We start from the raw sequence: 22,687 nt of genomic DNA, 5'->3' as shown, positions 1-22,687 counted from the left end.
ACGCAGACACCTCAATTAATCGCAATGTGCTTTTACCCCTGCAAAGGGTGCACCGCCGTAGATGGCGTTGTACTGAGTAAAAGATACCGCATGGTACGCATTTGGAATACGGAGCTGGTTTTCTAGGAATAAACAGCGCTTGCGCAAGGCGATGGTGCCCGGCAGGCAGTTGGAGCCGTGTCAACGAGAACAGAGAATCAGTCCCACAGTAGGTAAAATTAATGTTACGGCCGTAAGTAGCTCCAAACGATGAAAATCAACCACATTCAACCATAGACCACACCGTCTCCAATTTTTACCCCCTGGCCTCTCTGTCAAGAGAAGGCTCAGCCAGTGTCAAAGACAAGGTCAACGTATTCAAAAGAACGCCGACGTAACTGCGCGTTAAATGCGATACTATTAAGATATCACAAGAGTGAGTACTGAATACGAAAGCGGAGACGGAAAGATACAGAGTACACGGATGTAATCAAAATTTAGCCAATGAATCATTAGAACCCCCATTTTTGCCTCGTGTTCGTCGGCCTTGCCTTCTTCAGCGTATTCAATTGGTTGGCACTACGTTTTTCTTCGTCTTTTGCTGCCGGCGCTATTCCAAAGGAGGTATAGGCCGTTCGATATTCGACAATTTTCTGAAGTCAGCAGGTTGTGCTACCGCTTAAATGGTGATAGGGCGGTGACGCAGGCGTTGGCTATGAGATTTTCGCCAGTGATGTGCTTCCCTCGTGGCGGTTCATGATAGCGATAAGAAGGCACAGCGGCAGCATAACCGGGCAAATGCTATGCTCATTTATATGCGGAACGCTTGGGAGCCCTGCTGTCATGGCGCACAAGCGGGCATGTCACGTGGTATTTAGTTTCGTATTATCCGGGCATCCCCAGGAAGGGGAAAACACTAATACGTCTTTAATTCAATTGGATGGGTCTAATAATATAGATCTGTCTTTTAGGTGTTGATTTAAAGTGATGATGATGATGTTATTACCTCCTTCCAGGTTCTTTTCAATAGTTAATAAACAAGTCCAGCCTCTCCACAGTAAATAAAATTAAATTAGGTTTGGTACTTTACGCGTAAAAGCCACCATCTGATTATAAGGCACGCCGATGTGGGGGTCTCCTGAATAATTCCCACAACCTGGGAACACTTATATCTATACACAGGGTTGTTTTGGTGTTTCTCCCGCAACAAAACGCGGCAGATGATGCTGGGGTGCAATAAGAACATCGTACGATGACATGCTAACGAAATGCATAGCTGCCAATGTTTATGGCCATAAAGAAGATGGGCTAAGTTTTGTACACATAACGTTTGCACCACAATTGAACGCTGGCTCATTGGTGGCTATATTGTTTCCGACGGGACGAACAGGGCACCAGAACGCGGTATGAAATGTGCCCGAGTTTCTATGAAGAGACCTGGAATTGACAGCATTTGGGAAAGGTAATTGGTGTTAGGTGCTCTAATTATTATTATTCATGATTAGTTATTATTCCGCTCTACACGCGAAAGGCGCTTCAAGGGGCGGCCAAGGATTTCGTCAGCGGATGTATGTGGGTTCGGCGATGTTCATTGTGCTTTGGTTGCGAGTTTGCTGCATTGTATTATGACGTACTGCATGGCGTATCATATATGCTAAACATGTTCCTAGCATGACAGAAACGAAAATAAGGAGACTCCTACTGCCACCACGCGTCTGCCGGTGGAGGTGACTCCCAAATGGCGATGCACGCCCGTCGCCTCTCTCTGGGTGATCGGAACGCCAACTGTTTACATATACTCGCAGCAAGTATAGCATGTACGTATGGTTGACACGCCTTTCTTTTTTGCGCTATAGCTTCGGGGGGCAATGATAATGTAACTAAAGAGCAACAACGAAGGCACACATGCTAAAACGTATGCGCCGAAGCATTCGGCAGCGTGACCTCCAATTCTCGCCTATGGACAGTCATTATTGGTCAGGATAAGGCCGCATACTAGTGCATCAGTCCAGGAATATTATGTCTAATGGTATACACGCACTCTGCCGCACGTTCTATATTCACCCGGGCGTTCGCCGTGATATTTTAATGTCCACATGTGGCGTTGTCCCTAAGAGGGACGCGCAACGAGTATGTGTGCAGACTACCAAACTTTTGTGAATAACCTGATTATGCGCATCCCAGATGAAGTTCTCTAATTTTTTCCGTAATCCGCAGAAACGGTGCAGCTGTGTAATATTACCTCATGGCACCATTTTAGAAGAGCTAGAGTCATTATTGCGTATATAGAACAATAGTTTATTTTGGGCTCTTAGGAAGGCAAATATGAAAATGTCTCTGATTTGCCATGTCATTTTTCCAACTGGTAACGGGTGAAATGTGCCTATAAACATGGTGCGTCGTATGGTCAGGAGCAAAGAATAACGCAACGAATTCGTAGAATTAACGTACATTAAAGGCAACCAGCGCACTGAACACTGCATCGCTTCATTGTTGCTATTATCGAATTCCGAGAGTGAGTTGCGGAGGGAAAATATGGCAGACACTCCACAAAAAAAAATTGTGCAGCTCACCGTGCCCACAGATAAGTAGGTCTCCGGAAATTGAGTCTCCCCGTTTACCGTATTCGTCGAAGACACCGTACCGAAAATGGGCCCATTCGTGCATACGAAAGTGTAGGCTGGAAGAAAAAAATAAACTCCTGCAAATAACGCACGCATAAAAGCACACTTTCTTTCTGCTCTCCCACGCCTGTTTATAGATACCAATACGCACGCAGAAACTGCACCGCCCGAAAGCAAAATTGAAACCTCTTTGACAACACTTGTCTAACCCTAATGAAAATATTTTGGGCTCCAGGAAATGAATAAAAGGGAACGAACAAGTGAGCAGAGTGAACGCAAGCGCAAGCTGTGGATACTACGACAGATCAATGCGCTATAGCGTCCGTTGAGATTCCGCTGTTAGCCGCATAAATAGCCGGGAACATTTTTGTGTGCTTGGCCATGGCGTTTAGTTGACCACTCAACCATCTCTCTTTATACTTTATCATGCACCACTTTTTGTTGCTCTTAACGAGTCGTCTCATTCACATCAGAGCATCACTTCCCTTTGATCAGATATTCTAGCAAGGTGGCTTATGCGAACGTTCACTACACATCAGGCAGGGTTTCATGTAATACATGTGGGATGAGCCTACATGTGCCTTGACAAAGACAAGCTGACTAGCCAAAACGTTGGCTGCTGCTCTCAGCTTGTTCTCGTTTAGCTCACCGTCATAAATTTCCATCACCCCCATTCCCCGTAGTTTTCCCTAAAGTGTTGAATGGTGGTAGATGCCAAAACTGGCTTTTTGTCAGGATACGAAATTTCCGCACAACAGGAACAGAGAAAAATAATGGGATGGTTCATGTTTACAGTATTCACGCAAAGAATAAGAAAAAGCAAGTAGCAACAACACCTAGCTGCAAAACTAACACAGAGATTTTCAGCCCGGCAGAACAATCGTATAGGCGTCCATCCCTTTCGTCTACATCTGCAGTTGGCCTTTCTTTGTTATTTTTGTTTGTATTCACAAGAATTGTATTGCTACAGCGGTGATAGCAGAGCCGTGAATTGCTTACACGTGCGACATGTTAATGCCAGGTCCGACAGTTCAAAGAAGGCACCACTGCAGGTTAAGTGAGGCATACAATTCAGAACTCTCTAGCATTTTGGCCCACAAAGTTCCCAGAAAACCTATGGGGTCATTCAACCTCCCCCGCCCTCGCCTGCCCCCCCCCCCCCCCCCCCTCCGCCGTACCATTTACCTCGTCTGATTAGCTCTAGTTTAACAGTTGTCCAAAGCTGTAGGAAGGCTGAGGACACTATTGGGAGCGGTCAAGGTCGCCTGCTTTGCGCGAAACTCAGAGCGGTATTGACACGGCGGCACGACTCACCATTCTGAATAGCTACCAGGGAGCGCTAGTTTTCGGGCGCCAAGGGACAAGCAGACGCGACGAGCGGATCATAGCGATTCGGCGCCTCTCGGTAAGCGCTGGAAACTTTCCCCTTTTTATTTTTACACACAAGTGTTAAGTGCTGTTGAAGTTCAACGAAGATATATCGTGTACCTGGGCTCGTTCAAGACCACGTGCAAGCGTCAGATTCGGGAAACCAGAGACTAGGACCACGAAGCATTGACAATATATCGTGCATCCTATCACCCGCAAAACCGCAAAAGTGCCAAAGAGTAGGCAAATCAGCGGATCTCTTAGGCGCGTAGGGGCATGTGGGCCATGCTTTTCGGCCACAAGGTAGCCTAGCTGCCTGCGGGTTTACCTTATTCAGCTATTTCGAATGCCCTGTCGCGGTAGTCGCAAGTTCAAATCCACCCCCTCTCCCCCGTGTTTTTTTTCCATTTTTTACGATGGTGTATCTGCATTTGATATTCTCCAGTGCACAACATCTGCAAGCTTGGACTGACGCCTGAGATTGCGTTGCTGAATGAATGTGTTCCACGTCAGCTCTCTGAGTTTTCACTAATTGCGCCGATTATTCAACTCGGATCTTCATGAAAGTGCATCGATCGGTTGTATGAACCTACGTGGACCACCGGGATACCCAATTCCGAGGTAGGCGTCCATTTATTCGGCAATTAGAACCGATTTTGTGACCCACGAAGAGCGCCCACCGGCCTCGGCTTCGGCCGAGGGAAGCGGTAGGCCTACTCTCAGGCCGCATTGAGCCGCAGCCCATTACCGACCAATCGCTAATTTGACAAGCGGACAGTGACCCAATATGTCGACCGCTATGAGAATTGAGGTCGATGGCGAAGAAATTTCGCCGGATCAGCTCACGAGAGCCGAGGGGTGGAAAACCGCCGGCGAGAAGTTGAAGCAAAGGAGCCACGCAAGCCAAGATGGCGGGGAAGCCACAGTTGACGTCAGCAACAGACGTGGCGATGACATCGATGGCACCACGGACAAGAGCCTTCGTCACAGCATGAAGCGAGTAAACAAGGGCAAGCTGCTCAAGGGCGCGAGAATGCCGGACCTCCCGCGCGAAGACGTGAAGATTGTAATGCGGCCACGCGGCGGGCTTCAAGTGAGCGATGTAGCCCGGGTCGAAATCAGCCGAGCCATTACTGGGGCGGCCCAAGTCGATGCAATTGCAGCAAGAGAAGATATTATTTGTCCAAACCATCAACAGAACATAATCGTTGTGAGTACCTCGAAGAGGGAGCACGCCGACAAGTACGCCATGGTGAAACGCATCGACATTCGAGGAACGGCTCACGAGGTGAGCACTTACGAATCGGCGCCTCACGGAACAGTTAAAGGAGTGATACGAGGCATCCCGCTAGAGGACACCGCCCAAGAAATTCAAGACCTAGTGGTGCACAAGCACAACCCGACGGCGTTGCAGGCGAAACGAATTGGCAAGACCAGATCCGTGGTGATCGCCTTCGAGGGACCCAAGGTTCCCAATTACGTGCGTTACGGGAACCTGCTCGTTGAATGTTCACTGCACCGCAAGCAGATCGACGTCTGCTACCAGTGCGGCCGCGTCGGACACCGAATGGACGTGTGCCCCAATCCCCAAAATCGCATCTGCCGGGGGTGCGGCATCGCCAACCCGGACAAAGAGCACGCGTGTGTGCCCAAGTGCGGCCTGTGCGGCGGCAAGCATCTCACCGCCGACCGGGCCTGTAAGGCAAAATTCAAGACGCCGTACGTGGTGCGGCGCCGGCGCTGGGAACGGCGCCGGGCCATCGACGACAGTAGCCAAGAAGATAGAGGTCCTGCAGGCCGTGCCCAACGCAGCACCTCTTCGCGGAGCCGTTCGAGAACGCCGGCCCGCAAGGGCAGCCACCAAAGCCGCCAACGATCGCGATCCCGTTCCCGGGATGGCCCGAACAGGGCCGACCAGGCGCCATCGGCTGGCTCCAAGGACGGCCGCCGCTGGGAGACGATGGGGAAAGGAGGCAGTCGTAGCTCGAGTGGAAGAGGCCGGGGATCCCGTTCGAGGTCCCGGACCAGATCAAGAACCCGGGTTGAGTCCAACCAACGAGGGATACTCGCCGAGAAAAAGGTGGGCTGGACCAACAGGTCTTCCGTCGCTCTAGGGGACGACAGAGAGTTCCCACCCCTCAACCCTAACCCACCTGCCCCCTCTAGCCAAAACGCCGCAACACGCCAAGAGTGCGGCGAATGTACAGAACTTAAAAGACTAATCGAAAGGCAAAACGCCCAGATTCAGGAACAGAATGTGCAGATCAGAGCACTCATGAGTAAAATAGACGCGCTAGCTAGCGGCAGCTCAGCGACTAAATTAACCAAAACGAGCCCGGCACCCGAGGACGCCAACGAGAAACGCAAGGTGCCGCGGAGGGACCCCCTCTCGCCGCGCCTAGAGCGGAGAGGAGAGGCGCAGCCCATGCACCAAGCATTGAATGTTCAAGAAGCGATGGACGCTGAAACCACAGCTTACTGCAAGACGGCAGCAGCGGCACCGCAGCCGTCAAATCAACAACAGCAACCACCGCAAGAGGGCAAACTGGCAGCGGTACTCGCAGCCATCAATCAAATTAACGAGAATCTCGACAATATGAATGCCAGGTTAGAGGTCTTCGAGGGTCAAATTAAGATCCTGTCAGTCAAGCACGAACGACTGGCGGCGAAGACAGCGACGATAACCGTGAAGAACAAGTTCGCAGCGCTAAGGAAAGAACGCGCCAATAAAGTCAAGGAATCGATCGCGTACAGGCGCGGTCGCATCAAAACGTCAAAGGAAGATGGCGCAGACGCCGAACAGTAAAAAGCAAATCCGCGGGGGGGAAACAACGATCATTTACCAATGGAATTGCAGGGGCATCCGCACCAAGGAAGCCGAGTTACAACTTCACTTAGATGGGCTCGACCAGAAACCGGATATTATCGCGTTACAAGAGACACACGGCAGACCCAGACTCCCGGGTTACATCACGTACACGGATCCGACGGAAGGCGGGACGGCGTTACTGGTGCGCACCAACATAGCAGCCACCCAGCACCTCACCGCGCAAAAGGGCTGCGAACACACGCTGGTCGAGGTTCACACAAGGACTATTGGCAGTGCCGGAAACCTGTTTGTGATGAGCGCATACTGCAGGCCGTCACAAAGGCAGTACGACTTTGAAACAACAGTGAGCCAGGCGAAGAGGTTGGCGGGAAACAGGCCGCTCCTGGTCCTAGGCGACTTCAACGCCCCTCACACTACATGGGGTTACAAATACCAATCTAAACGAGGCAAGGCTCTAGCAAAGGCAATGGAGGACCAAGAAATGGCGCTCCTCAATGAACCGGGCGTCGCCACCCGAAAGGGAAACAGCGTCAACAGGGACACCACCCCGGACCTGTCGTGGATGGCGGGCTCCCTAGAAGTGGCCTGGCGGAACGAAGACGTAGACCTGGGCTCCGACCACAGTATCATAAGTGTAACGATCAAGGGACCAAGGTACCGGGCAGCCCTCGGCAAAGCCCGGATCACCGACTGGGACCGAATGCGCAAGCACACGGACGAAGAAAACGAGACCTCAGGAGAAAACGCGGAGGAGGGCAGACATCAAACGTACGCAGAATGGGCGCGAGAACAAAAGATCGCGCTCGACAGATTTACTCAAGAAGTTGTGACAACGATGCAGACGCCCTTCGTCGACGCCAAACTAGCACACATGTGGAAGGCGCGGCACTCGCTCACGCGAAGATGGAAGCGTCAACGACGAAACAAGAAGCTCGTCAAACGCATCGCGCTCCTCAACAAACAGATCGCTGAATACGCAACCAAGCTGTGCCGAGAGAACTGGATGAGTACGTGCGACGGGCTGCAGGGAACGCTGTCGGCGCGCAAGACCTGGTGCCTGCTCAGACACCTGATCGACCCGTTGAGCAGCAAGACCGCAACCAACCGCAACCTCACCAAAGTTCTGAACGCTTACGATGGCAACGGCCAAAGGCTCATTGAAGACCTCAAGGCGATCTACCTCAAGACGGAGAGAGGGCGATTTCCGATACCGGAGGAGTACGGGGGACCGGAAAATCCGGCATTGGATGAACCGTTCACCATCACGGAGTTGTTAACAGCCATAGACGAGAGTAATAAGGCGAGCGCACCAGGAATGGACGCCATTACATACAAGCTGCTCAATAACATGAGTGATGCGGCGGCACGTGGGCTCCTGGGTCACATCAACAGAACCTGGGAAAGCTCGAAGTTGCCCGCAGAATGGAAAGAGGCCGAGGTACGGTTCATACCTAAACCCGGCAAACCTCTGACCATCGAGAACATGCGCCCCATCTCGCTCACGTCCTGTGTGGGCAAGGTCATGGAACGCATGGTTCTCAGAAGACTTCAAGCACACCTGGACGAGACAAATCAGATGCCGGCGACCATGTATGGATTCCGCCAGCACCTGAGCACCCAAGACGTCTTGATCTAATTACACGAATTGGTGATTAAAAAAGCAACGAGGCACGCGCCCCGGAGTATACTGGCTTTGGACCTCAAAGGGGCCTTTGACAACGTGTCCCACGCCAGCGTGCTCGAGAACCTGCGCAAGACGGGGTGTGGCCGCAAGACCTACGGTTATATCAAAGATTTCCTAACCAATAGAGCAACAACTATCCGGATAGGAAATGAACGGTCAGAGCCTGTGGAGCTCGGAGACAGGGGTACCCCACAGGGGTCTGTCCTGTCGCCTCTGCTTTTCAACCTAGCACTCCTGCCCCTGCCCGAACTACTCAATCAGATCGAGGGCGTGGACCACGCGTTCTATGCCGACGATATAACGGTGTGGACGAACCGCGCGGGTTCCGATGCCTGGGTGGAGGAAGCCCTGCAGAGAGCGGCAACGACCGTCCACGAGTATGCCAGGACCTGTGGCCTGAGCTGCGCTCCACAGAAATCGGAGCTGCTCATGGTACAGCCCGGAAGACCGAAGAAAGAGCCGCCGCCAAACATAATCATCACCATCGACGGCACAGAGATCAAACCAACGCAGCAGATCCGGATACTGGGCCTGCTGTTGTGCAGCGACGGCAAGGCGCACGCAGCCGTCAACAAAATCAAGACCACATCCGAGCAAGTCCTCAGCATGATCCGGAGAGTCACCAACCGGAACAGAGGAATCAAAGAAGAAGACGCACTGCGCCTGGTGCAGGCATTCGTCGTGTCACGCGTAACGTACTCCGCCCCGTACCTCCAGCTTGCGAAGGTGAACCGCGAAACGCTGAACACGACGATAAGGAAAGCACTAAAACTCGCCATGGGCATCCCAGTCTACTCGTCAACGCAGAAGCTGCTGGAAATGGGTGCCCACAACACGGTGGAAGAGCTGGTGGAAGCACACCTATCCCACCAGAGGGTAAGGCTGAGCCGGACAGAGCACGGTCGGGCCGTCCTACGCAAGATAGGATGGCAAATTGAACAGCTACCGACAACGGAGCCGCTCCCCACAACGTGGAGACACATTATTAAGACCAATCCCCTCCCCCGGAACATGCAGCCGGGGAGGAACAACGAGTGACGCTCTGCGCGGGCCAAGGCACTGGCTCGACAGCTGGAAGAGGACCCCGAGGTCCTCTACGCAGACGCCTCACTTCCCAAGCACGGAACCAGAGCAACGGCGGTCGTCACCACCATAGATAAACTTGTCACAGGCGCGTCGATACGGACGACGAATACAGCCGAAGCAGAAGAAGTGGCCGTGGCCCTCGCACTCGCACAAACGGGAGTGAGGACCGTTGTCACAGACTCCCAGACCGCCTACGCAAGCTACCGCAAGGGGAACATCTCTTCCGTGGCACTAGCGATCCTCAACAAATGCAAATCACCGGGGCGGGCCGTTGAGCTCGTGTGGGTCCCGGCTCACTCGCAAGTGGAAGGCAACGCACTCGCCGACCACTATGCCCGAGAACTATCGATCCGGGCCGAGGACGAGCCAGGGCTACCGCACCCCGTGACAAGCTACAAAGACATCACGCAAATGTACAGAAGCGGCAGATGTAGGCTTCCCCGTCCGCATCCGCAACTCAACCGAATTCAGCAAACGATCGTGCGACGCATGCAAGCGGGGTCGCTAGCGCATCCAGTGCTCTTGCATAAGATGTTCCCAACAGAGCATGACACTTCATGCCCTTTTTGCAGACGGTCAAAAGGCACTCTAGCACACATCCTTGCAGAGTGCACTAAGCTCAAGAACCCCCCACCACCCCTACCCCCCACCCTCCCCAGCCCCAACCCCCCCGAGCGATGGGAGACGTTGTTGTCCAGCCCCGACCTACCGACCCAGCTCGCGCTGGCGGCTAGGGGCCAGGAACTGCTGGACACATATGGGACCTGAGAATAAGGTTCCACCCCATCTGGTGCAAGCGCGCACCACCCGTCACTAAGGGCTCAGCACAAAAGTTGATTCTCTCTCTCTCTTTCTGACGCCTGACAACAGCAAAATATTCCGAGAGCGAGGGGGCTATACTAATCCAGGTACAACCATATAAGAAAGGTCCACTAATCTTGAACAGCGACTCTCCCTCAAGGGATCAGGAATTGTCCTCCCTGGTGTAGTATTCGACCGCAACCTCTCTGACGATATGTACAATTAAAACATGGCCTTAGTACCCAGCAGCACCGGAGCATCTGACCAAGGCGGCGGGCAGACCTCTAACGCAACAGAGGGTGCTAAGAATTTGTGGGTCCGGACATGCTGTCAGTGGAAGCTGACCCAGTCAACATCGAACAGTTAAACTCTCTCGAGCAGAGTAGCTTAGCAGGACGTTTTGAGGAACGATCAGACGTTGTTTGCGATATTGTAAGCCTTAGTAAGATTTGTAGAACTGGTGAGGTTTGTCCAATGCTGAATGAGGACCATGTTCTCAGATATAAAGGTCTCCATGATCAGAGGCAATGCCGGGTAGGATTCCTAATCCATAAGGGATGTGGGGGATATTGACATATCCTACAGCATTAATAAGAGGAAGGCAGTAGTCGTAGTCAACCTAATAGGAGGTATAGATTAAAGGTAATACAAGCCTACGCTCCAACACCCAGGCACGACGATGAGGAAGTAGATCAGATCAGACTTTCTGCCTATCCCAGCATAGTGCAGGATGTAGAAATGATAGGTAGGGTAAAGTGCAGTGATCATAGATCAGTGAATCCTGGGATTCACCTCAATTTGAGCAGTGAAATAGTAAAATAGGTGAAGAAGAATCAAGTTAACTTAGAGGCAGTAATGGTGAAAGCAAAGAAATTTAGACTCGAACCTGCAAACAAATATGCAGCCTTAGGACAGAGAGACGATGATGATGACATAGATGTAATGAATGAAACCGTAACGAGGTTGGCTTCAGAAGCAGCAGTTGAAGTGGGAGTCAAGGCACCAAGGCAACCAGTAGGCAAGCTCTTTCATATATAGCTCTTCCCAGGACCTAATAAAGAAAGGACAAAGAATAAAAGTGTCCGACTCAAGAGATAAGATAGAAATCACAGAACTGTCAAAACTGATCAACAAGGCGAAAATAACGGATTTGCTTGAATATAACGTGAGAAAGACTGAAGAAGCTATCAGAAATGAACGCTGCCTGAAAGAAGTGAGAAGGGTACTTGGCATAGGACAAACCAAGGTGTATGCACTGAAAGAGAAGTTGGGTAATATCATCAACAATCTCGAAGCTATAATGAAAGCAGTGCACGAATACTATACTGACAAATACAGTACCCTAAGGACTCAGGAGTACTCCATTCGAAACAATAATGAACAGGATACAGAAACTCCTCCTATAACTAAAGATGAGGTCAGAAGTGCCTTGCAAGGCGTGAAACGGGGAAAAGCGGCAGGAGAAGATTAAATAACAAATAATTTAATCTAAGAAGGAGGAGACATAATGCTAGAAAAAAATGCGGCTGTCTATACGCAGTGTCTATTGACTGCAAATGCCCCATAAAACTGGAAGAAGGCAAACATTATGGTAATCCACAAAAAGGGAGACGGAAAAGAACTGAAAAACTATAGGCCCATTCACTTACTCCCAGTATTAAATAAAACATTTACCAAAATAATCTATTATAGAATAAGCGCAACACTGCTCTTTAGTCAACCAAGGGAGCAGGCAGGCTTCAGGAAGGGATATTGTACGATGAGACACATCCATGGGTCAATAATCAGGTTATCGAGAAATCCGCAGAGCACAATAGGCCTCCTTATATCGCTTTCATAGCTTACAAAAAAGCTTTTCATTCAGTAAAGATACCATCAGTCATACAGGCCCTGCGTAATCAATGAGTAGAGACCACTTACGTAAATACCATGGAAAATATCTCCAGAAATTCCCCAAAGTAGGAAGATTCCTATAAAGAAATGCCTATAAAGACAAGGAGACACAACGTCTCCAGGACTATTCACTGCGTACTTGGAAGAAGTATTGCAGGTATTAAACTGGGAAGGTTTGGGAGTAAGGATCGATGGCGAATACCTCAGCAACCTTCGGTTTGCCGATGACACTGTTCTTTTCAGCAACACTGCAGACGAATTAGAACTAACGATTGATGTCCTTAACAGGGATAGTGTAAGAGTGGGGTTGGAGATTAATATGCAGACGACAAAGATAATGATGAATACCCGGGAAAGGGAACAAAGGTCAGGATCGTATGTCTACGTCAATAGTCTGTGAAGGAGTATGTTTACGTTGCTCAACTAATCACAGGGAACCCTGACCCACGAGAAGGAAATTCACAGAAGAATACAAATGGGTTGGATAGCATATGGCGGATATTCTCAGCTCCCGACTGAAAGCTTACCACAATCATTAAAAAGGAAGGTGCACAATCAGTGTATTTTACCGGTGTTGACATATGGGGCAGAGACTTGGAGACTGACAAAGAAGCTTGAGAACAAGTTAAGGACCCCGCAAAGAGCGATTGAACGAAGAATGCCAGGCATAACTTGAAGCGACAGAAAGAGAGCGGTTTGGATCAAAGAACAAACGCGTATTGACGATATTCTATTTGACATTAACAGAAAAAACGTGTCGCTTCGCAGGTCATGTAATGCGCAGATTACGTAAGCGTTCAACGATTAAGGTGGCACAATTGGTGCCAAGAGAAGGAAGCGCAGTAGAGGATGGCAGAAAATTAGGTGGTGCGACGAAATTAGAAAATTTGTGGCTGCTAGTTGGAATCGGTTGGCGCAGGACGGGGGTAATTGGAGATCGCAGGGAGAGGCATTCGTCTTGCGGCGGAGATCAAATAGGTTGATGATGATTATTATAATGGCGTGATGATGATGATGATGATGATGATGATGATGATGAGGATGATGATGGCAATGATGCTGCTGCTGATGATGATGGTGGTGACGCTAATGATGGGGATGATGATGATGATGATACGAGACTTTTTGTTGCCGGGGAAGTTGAATGATGCAGCCCTATTAAAAGCCTTCAAAGGGGTCTGACATGTCTGGGACCAAGGTATCTCGTGCACACTTCTAGAAAAAAAACGACCCTCCTTTCACTCCTTCAGAGCGTCGTATCGAGTCGCAATCGGTGTCAAAGTGTACGACTGAACGAGACAAGATACCAGAATTAGCGGTAGAGTAGGTGAAAGTAATCGTATGCGCGTAATTAGCGCTAATATGGGAAAAACTAACCACGTTGCATGAGCCCCGTGTACATGGTGCACCACTGTAGATACAGGCATGATGACGTGAAACCGCTGAACGACACACTCCTGAGTAATTTAGCTAGATCGCTTCGAATAAGGAAAGCTCGAGCGACGCAGTGTTTGAACGGCAGTTTCGGAGGTTCCCGGAACAAGCAAGAATCACTAGCAATTTTAACAAAATTGACGCTGCGGGAGCAATTGCCGACATCCTCATCATCAGAATATTTTATGTCCACTGCAGGGCGAATCCTCTCCCTGCCATTTCCAATTACGCCTGTCCTATGACAACCGATTCCAAGTAGCGCCCGTGAATTTCCTAATGTCATCACGCAACCTAGTTTTTTACAGTCCTCGACTGGAGTTCCTTTCTCTTAGTACTCTCTTTGTAACCTTAATGGTCCAGCGGTTATCTAACCTGTGCATTAGATGACCTGCCCAGCTCCATTTTTTCCCTTAATATCAATTGGAATATGGGCTAATCCCACTTGCTCTCTTACATTAAGCGCTGTCTTTCTGTCTCTTAACAATATGCCTAGCGCTCTTCGTTCCGTCACTCCTTGCGCCGTCCTTAACTCGTCCTCAAGCTTTCTTCTCAGTCGCTGCACCAAAGTTCAGCACCAATAAAATGTACTGATTGTGTACCTTCCTTCTTAATTTTAGTATTAAGCTTCCAGCCGGGAGCTGACAATGTAGGCCGTATGCGATCCAAACCATATTTATTCTTCTATGAATTTCCATCTCATCGTAGCCGCTCCCTGAGATTATTTCACCTAAGTAGACGTACTCCTTCACAGACTCTCTAGGCTGATTGTCGATCCTGAACCCTTGTCCCGTTGCCCGGCTATTCATCATTACCTTTGTCTGCTGCGCATTAATATGGAACCCTACTTTTGCACTCTCTCTATTAAGGTCCTCGATCATTTGTTGCAACTCGCCTGCAGTGTAGCTGAACAGAATAATATCATGGGCAAATCGATGGTTGCTGAGATATTTACCGTCGATCCTTACTTCTGAGCCTTCCCAGATTAATAGCTTGAATAGCTCTTCCAAGCACGCAGTGAATGGCATCGGAGAGATTGTGTCTACTTGTCTGGCCCCTTTCTTTATAGGCATCTTCCTACTTTTCATGTGGAGAATTAAGGTAGCTGTGTTACCTCTGTATATATTTTCCAAGTTATTTACGTAAGCGGCCTGTACTGCGGATTTCTCGATTACCCGAATAATGACATGGATGTGAGCCATTGTAGAGTATCCCTTCCTGAAGGCAGCCTCTTTCGTTGCTTGGCTAAAGCCCAGTGTTGCCTTCATTCTATGGGAAATAATCTTATTTAATATTTTATGCAATACCGGGAGTAACCTAACGGGCCTATATTTTTTTCATTTCTTTACCATCTCGGTTTTTGTGGATTAGTGTAATGTTTGCATTATTCCAGTTTTGTGGGAGCCTTGCTGTCGATAGGCACTTCGCATAGAGAGCCGCCAGTTTTCCAAGCATTATGTCTCCCCCATCTTTGATTAAATCGACTGTTACTCCATCTTCTCCTGCCGCTCTTCCCCGTTTCACATCTTGCAAGGCCCTTCTGACCTCATCGCTAATTATAGGAAGAGTTTCTGTGTCCTGTTCATTACTATTTTGGATGGTAGGTATCGTAACTCATCTGGGTACTGTGCAAGTCAGTTTAAAATTTTTTCGCTGATATTACTTTATCTTCGAGATTGCTGATGATATTACAATGCTTATCCTTTCAATGCGTGCATCTTGGTTTGTGCCATGCTAAGTATCCTTCTCGATGATTACAGGCTGGGTCCATTGTTTACGGCTTCATACGATTTATGACTTCATAATTTCGAATATCACTTATTTTCGCCTCGTTGATCAGTTCTGACAGGTCCGCGAATTCTATCTTGTCTCTTGAGTTGGACACTTTCATTCTTTCTCGTCTGTTTTTTAAGTCCTTTATTACTTCAGAGAGCTTGCCTACTGGCTTCCTTGGTGCCTTGCAACCCGCATTACTTGCTCCCTCTGAAGTAATTATTACCTCTTTGTCAGCTTCACTGCTCTGCTCTAATGCTGCATATTTGTTTGCAAGTACGAGCCTAATTTTGTCTGCTTTTACCCTTACTGCCTCTCAGTTGGCCTGTTTCTTTGTGACCATTTTTACTCTTTCTCTGTTCAAATTGAGGTGAATTCATCCTGCACTATGCAGGGATCGGCAGAAGGTATGAAATTATTACATTTATTCTTTCACCATTAGGGCTTTTCCAAGTTACCTTTCTGTTGCTACGTTTCCCGAAAAAGTTGTTTATTATTCTCAGGTGATTTCTTTCGGCGAAATCTACCACCATCTCTCCTTTAGGACTCCTAGAATCGACGCCGTAGTTGCCAAATCGTTGTTCACCAGTCAGCGTTTTCCCCGCTTTTACATTGAAGTCGGCCATTACTGCAGCATACTGTGTTTTTACTTTTCTCATCGCTAATTCAACATCTACATATAACTCATCTTGTTGAGTGTCATTGTGACTGGATGTTGGAGCGTATTGCGTTTAATCTATTGCTCTTATTAGGTTCATTATGACTACTGCTACCCTCTCATTAATGCTGTAGAATTGTCAGTGTTTCCCGCTATCTCCTTATGAATTAGGAATCCTACCCCGTACTGTTTCTTGTATGGAAGACCTCTATAGCAGAGGACGTGTCCGTTACTGACCAATGTATAGGCCTCACCAGTTCTTCTGATCTCGATAAGGCCAATGATATGCCAAACAATGACTCATAGTTCATCAAAGAGTCCTGTTCGACAGAGCGCGCGTGTTAAAGGTTGCCAGGGTCACTTATCATTGGCGGCCTCTACGGGTCCAGAGATTGTTAGCCCCCTCGGCTGCGTTACCCATCGGACCGCTTCTTTGTTCAGGTGCTCCGCAGCTGTAGGCGACTGAGGGCTATGGGTTAATTCTAGGAATCATAAAGGAGGGAGTGGTCGAATACTGCACCAGGGAGGCCAATTCGTGTTCCCGTGAATGCGCGTCTTTATTGAAGCTTAATGAGCTTTCCTAATTTCGGTATACTTGGACTAGTAGTGCCCCACCCATTCCCGACATCTTCTGCCGGTGTCAGGCGTCCCTCCTAGCCTGAAGATGCAGTGAACTGGAGGAGGAGGGAAAATTCAAGCTCGCTTTCGTCTGATAAAAGAAAACGTCATAGAAGGATCCGAACTTCCCATTACGGCAACTGAGCATGCTACATAGCTCAATCAGATAATCCCGCAGGCGGCGACGCTACCTTATTGCCGAAAAGTACGGCCCAGAGGGGCCTACGTGCCCAAGAGATCCCTTGGTTTATCCGTCATTGGCGGGTTTTGCTGATCGCCATATGTTGCACGATATATTTTCGGCGAATTTCAAGACCACCTTAAACAGCACTCAAGCATCGGAAAATTCTTTCCGAACGAGACGGGGCTGATGCTGAAGCACCGCGCAAGCCTGAGGCATCACGTGGGAGTAGCATGCATTCGCAGCGACTTTCGCTCAAAGGGACCATCCTCCGAGGTGCCAGAGTGATCGCCAAACAATATGGTTCTGAGGCTCTCGTAAAATAGGCGACCTTGGAGGCGGCCTTGTCCTACGGTTGGAAAGCGATTACACCACGCCTCATTTGAGCTATAGTGTATGCGTCTGCGATCAGTTATACATTGTCGGTAGACATGGCGTGGGGAAGATATTAACAGGACATTTGCGCCACACTTGCAATGCTTGAAATTTAGCTGTTGCGAACACATGCTCGTGATCTACAGGAGTACAAATGGAAACCCGCCAAAACGAATATAGGTGCAAAAATAGTAGTAATAAATTGACACAAGCAACGACCTTGTTTACTTGATGAAATTGAGAACGGGAACTTTGCAACTGTTTTAAAGTTCACATACTTTGCAACACGATACTGCAAACTCTCTCATCATTTTTGTCTCTTACTTTTGAGCGACTTCTTTTGGGGGGGGGGGAAGGGGGGTTTTACTCGAAAGGCAGTGCGATGCATATCAGTAGTGTCAGTGTAAGTCAATTTCGTGTATCTCAAATGTCTGAAAACGTGCTTGAATTATCTGGGAATTATCGCTGCCGGTCGTACGACATGGTATTTCTCATTGGTTCTATCATCGTGCATTCGTAGTCTCCCGTACACATGCGGCAATGAACGCGGCTAGATACATGGTATATTTTGGCGAATTTGAACAGCACCTAAAGCGTGTGAAAAAAAGTAAGAAAAAGCAAAGTAAGAAAAAGGGAAAATCTTTCAGCGCTTACCGAGGTGCACAGAATCCAAAAAAAAAAACGCAATGGGTTTTTACCCTTGTGAGGGATTCACCGCCGGAGATGACGTCCTGCTGGGTCAAATCTACCACATTTCGAAAATAGAGTAAGTTTTCAAGGATTAAACAGTGCTCGTGCAAGGCAATGGTGCCCAGAAGGCAGCAGGAATCGTGTCCACGAGAAGAGAGCATCAGTCCCACAGCAGGTAAAATTAATGTTACAGGCGTAAGTAGCTCCAATCGACGAAAATCAACCACATTGCACCATAGACCGCACCGTCTCCGAATATTATCCGTTGGCCTCTTGCTGCAGAAAAGAGAATGCTCAGCCATGTGTCTAAGAAGACAAGGTCAACATATGCAAAATACCACCGACACAATTGCACGTTAAATACGATAATAATAAGATATGAAATGAGTGAGTAATGGATACGAAAGCCGAGACGGAAAAATACAGAATACAAGGATGTAATCAACATTTGCCCAACGAATCATTAGAACCCCCATTCTTGGCCCGTGTTCATCGACACAGTCTTCTTCAGCGTATACAATTCATTGTCACTACCTTTTTCTTCGTCTTTTTGCTGCCCAGCGCTATACCAAAGGAGGTATAGGCCGTTCGACATTGGATAATTTTCCGAAGTTAGCAGATTGTGCTGCCGCTTAAAACGTGATGGGGCGGTGATGCAAGCGTAGGCAATACGAATTACGCCAGCGATGTGCTTCCCTCGTGGCGGTTCATGATAGCGATGAGAAGGCGCAGCGCCAGCACAATTGGCTAAATGCTATATTTGTTTGTATGCGGAATGTTTGGGAGCCCTGCTATCATGGCACACAAGCGGGCATGCCACGTGGTATTTGGTTTTTCTATATCGCGGGCATCCCCTGGAAGGGGAAAAACACTAACATGTGTTTAACAGAATGAGTCTAAAAATATAATAGGTCTGCCTTTTAAATGATGACTCAATATGATGATGATGATGTTTTACGCGCTGGCAAGTTCTCTCCCATAATTACTAAACATATATCGGCTCTCAACGGTAAATGCAACAAAATGAAATATGGCGCTTGACGCATAAAAACCATAATCTGACTACAAGGCACGCCGAAGTGAAGGTCTCTGGAATAATTCCAACCACCTGGGTGCACCTGTATCTAAGTGCGGGGGTGTTTTCGAAGTTCTCAACCAACGAAACGCGGCCAACGATGCCGGGGTTCTATCTCGCAACCTCGTCCGTAGTAGCCCAACACCATAGCCACTAAGCAACCACGGCCGATTTCGGAAAGTAAGGGTAAGAGCGGAGAAGGAGTCGGTGAGTTTATCACGTGCTGTCCGCTGGCACTGCGCAAATCCATTTCGGGGGCGGGGTCGAGTAAGTCAGTACATCAAGGACGTCTCCACTGTGTCCGCAAAAGGTCCTCCTTTTATGACAAGAGAAGAATTGGTGAGCCATTTACCCGGCCAATTACATATATTATCTATCCATTTACTTTTGTTTTTATTTAGGTGTGAGGCCTCTGACTGTAAAACTGTTATTTCGTTCCACAAAACTTGCCTTGGAATCGTTTTTAGCGGGTTATATTCGGCGTAATTATTTTCTTTTTGCTCGTCGCAAGGGTAACACGCAAAATACCCAATATTCCGCGTCAGTACGGACTTATTCGCTGCGAGGCCTTTGGCCCCAAAATTGATATTAAAGAACAGACTCCGTAAATTGTCTCACTCAGTACCCAGCAGTTTATTACACAGTCACCGTCTTTCGCCTGAAGCTCCCGATCAACGAATGCCAAGGTCAACTACCAGAGCTTGGCGATTTTTAGGCTTTTGCCGAGTTACATTGAGATCTTGGTCAACCGGGAAGGGAAGGCCTGCCGAGATGGCCGCTACTATCACGCGGTGCTGACGCCCGAACATCGGTCAGAAGAGAGGGGACTCACAGATGACAAAGATAATAAGGAAGTGAGTGCGCCCCCTGGTAGTTCTGCATTCAGCACAACCCTTACACTCTATGCAAGCGCACTTGCTTCCTGTATATTACCGGAGCGTATGACAACGTTAAGCGCCTCATTCAGTGCGGTCTTCTGGAGCGAGAGGGCTTAAGTAACGACTTAGGGAATGCTGTTATCTCTAAAGGACTAAGAAAAATGTGCCCTTTCTCCCCGCTATTCTATATGATGCGCATGGTAAGGACAGAAAGGCCGCTAGAAAGAGTGAAAATTGGGTCTAATCTCTCGTACGTAAAGCGAGAGATTAAAGGCTACTCAACAATAGACCACATTCACACTATCAATCAGGTGATAGAGAAATGTGCGGAATATAACCAATCCTTATATATGCCTTCGATTGATTGCGAGAAAGCGTTTCGTTCAGTCGAAACCTCTGCAGTCATAGATGCATTACGGAATCAGGATGTAAACCAGCCGTATGTAAAAATACTAAAAGATACATATTGCGGCTCCGCAGCCACCGTAGTCCTCCATAAAGAAAGCAACAAAATCCCAATAAAGAAAGCGTCAGCTAGGGAGATACAATGTCCAATGCTATTCACGGCATGTTTACAGGAGGTATTTAGAGACCTTGATTGGGAAGAATTGGGGATAATAGTTATTCGAGAATACCTTAGTAACTTGCAATTCGCTGATGATATTGCCTTGCTTAGTAACTCATGGAACCAATTGCAATGCATGCTCAGTACCCTGGAGAGGCAAAGCAGAAGGGTGGGTCTAAAAATTATTCTGCAGAAAACTAAAGTAATGTTTAACAGTCTCGGAATAGAGCAGCACTTTACGATAGGTAGTGAGGCACTGGAAGTGGTAAGGGAATACATCTACTTGGAAAATGTAGTGACGAGTGATGACAATGATGATGATGATGATGACAATGACGTAAGGCGGGCACGATTATAGAGCAGCAGCTCCCAAATTTTATTTCATGCCGACGAGATTGTGTTGCTCGCTGACAGGCAAAATTATACGCAACGTCTGGCTAATTTCTTCGACAGGAAAGTCGAATATTTGTATTGAAGTTTAACGTTAAAAATTTGGTAATATGTATGGCATTAAAAAGAAGTGAATAGACACTGTCAATACAGGACAGTGCTATGCCTCGGGTAAAGGAATGCAAATACCTAGGTGTATACCTTAACGATGGCAATAGATATAGGTAAACAAAAAAATCAATACCAAATTGTACTGGAGCGCAATATTCACACGTGTACTTATCTTTATGGGGCAACCACGTTTCGCCACCTAACAATTGTAATCGCACAGCGTGGGACGCACCTGCATGTACCCGAAGTTTCTGGAAAGTTATCGATGCTTCTATCCGCTGTCTGTTGTCGCCGAACCTTATCTGATTTCATCATCTGACGCGAATTGTGTAGAACTTTGTAGAAGGCACGCACGTCCGAACAATTTGTCTGGAACATTCGACGACTGCTCTATAAAAGCCGACGCGGTTGACCCGCTAATCAGATTTGCGACGACCGCCGACCGTGTTCGCCGCTATCGTTGTGTTATAAGTGTAGCCTGTTTTTGTGGGAACAGGTTCGCCCAATAAAAGCTAGTTTTTTTTTCCACCGCAATGCTGTTTTCTTCACCGTCCCACCACGTCAAGTCAAGTCAAGTCAGTTTTATTTACATCATTATGATGTGGGTAGGCTCAGGCAAAAAGCGAACGGTTTCCGGTTGAACAAGCCAAACAATATCATGCCTGGAAGTCAACCAGTGCGCATGTGCAACACGCCCACTACTTATTGCAGCGCTCCTTATATACCCGGCTGCGCTGCGGAATAAAGTGGCTCGTGTTACCTGCTACTCGTCTGGCTTACATGGCGTCAGAATTGGGCACGGCAGTTTGTTCCTGTCCGTGCGGGAAGTTTTGCCATAGGATCCCAGCTTAACGGCAGTAATAATTCTCACGAAAGAAACAAGGGCTCATCCAGAACGAGAACCACAATCCACAACGATGACTTCACCTCTGCTACCACCGCCCAAGCCACTCGACGTTACTGGCGACATTTTCCACAACTGGAACATCTGGAAAAGGGAGTTTTTGCAACAGCGACAAGGCTGAGCCTCAGGATGTTCATACCACTACATTTTTAATGACTATCGGTGAAGGTGCAAGGCGTGTTTGCCGCAGCTTCAATTTTGAAAACGAGAAGGAGAAGAATGATCGTAAATTATAATTGCAGAAATTCGAAGAACATTACAGAGCAGTTACAAAGCTCTTCCACAACGAGTTTCAGCTTGGTTCCAGGAACCAGCTCGAGAACGAGTCATTTGACGAATGGCTCACAGAACTGAAGACTCTAGCTGCGCACTGTGAATTTGGCGAGATTGAAGGTAAACTTCTACGCAGTAGAATAATCCTTGGAATAAGAGATAAAGAACTGCAGCAGAGACCTATTTCTGAAAATCCAAAGTACGCAAGAACGGTTGAGATTCGCCGTGCTGAAGAACAGAGCAAAGGACAGGTCGCTGAAATCCGAGGACACCAGGGCGGCAGCACTTCTTTTGAATCGGAAATCAACATTGACGCTGTAAAAGCAAAGAGTGCCACCTGCCCGAAATGTGGCTTACAACATCAAAAAAGCGACAAGATGGCCAGCAATAGGGAGTTATTGCAAAAATTGTAATGGCCGACACCATTTTGCTAGCGTATGCCGCACACGAAGCTCGAAAACACGGCCAGAAAGATGGTACGTGCGGCATGTGGAAATGAC

The 22,687-nt window shown here is 48.2% G+C and overlaps 1 protein-coding gene across 11 annotated transcripts in view; it reads right to left on the bottom strand.

The window, feature by feature from the left end:
- Positions 1-22,687, bottom strand: part of LOC135916263 (uncharacterized) — a 303,600-nt gene that overhangs the window by 35,149 nt on the left and 245,764 nt on the right. For 10 of the 11 annotated variants that reach the window (XM_070520992.1, XM_070520999.1, XM_070521001.1 and 7 more), the window contains one exon: positions 2,553-2,659. The exons of the other annotated variant lie outside the window; for it this stretch is intronic. In XM_070520992.1, the coding sequence (XP_070377093.1) occupies positions 2,553-2,659 (107 nt within the window). The remainder of the gene's footprint in view (positions 1-2,552; positions 2,660-22,687) is intronic. 11 annotated transcript variants of the gene reach the window in all.

This window comes from Dermacentor albipictus, chromosome 6 (assembly GCF_038994185.2).
Source record: "Dermacentor albipictus isolate Rhodes 1998 colony chromosome 6, USDA_Dalb.pri_finalv2, whole genome shotgun sequence".
Lineage (NCBI taxonomy): Eukaryota > Metazoa > Arthropoda > Arachnida > Ixodida > Ixodidae > Dermacentor > Dermacentor albipictus.
This window is presented reverse-complemented; position numbering and strand designations above follow the sequence as displayed.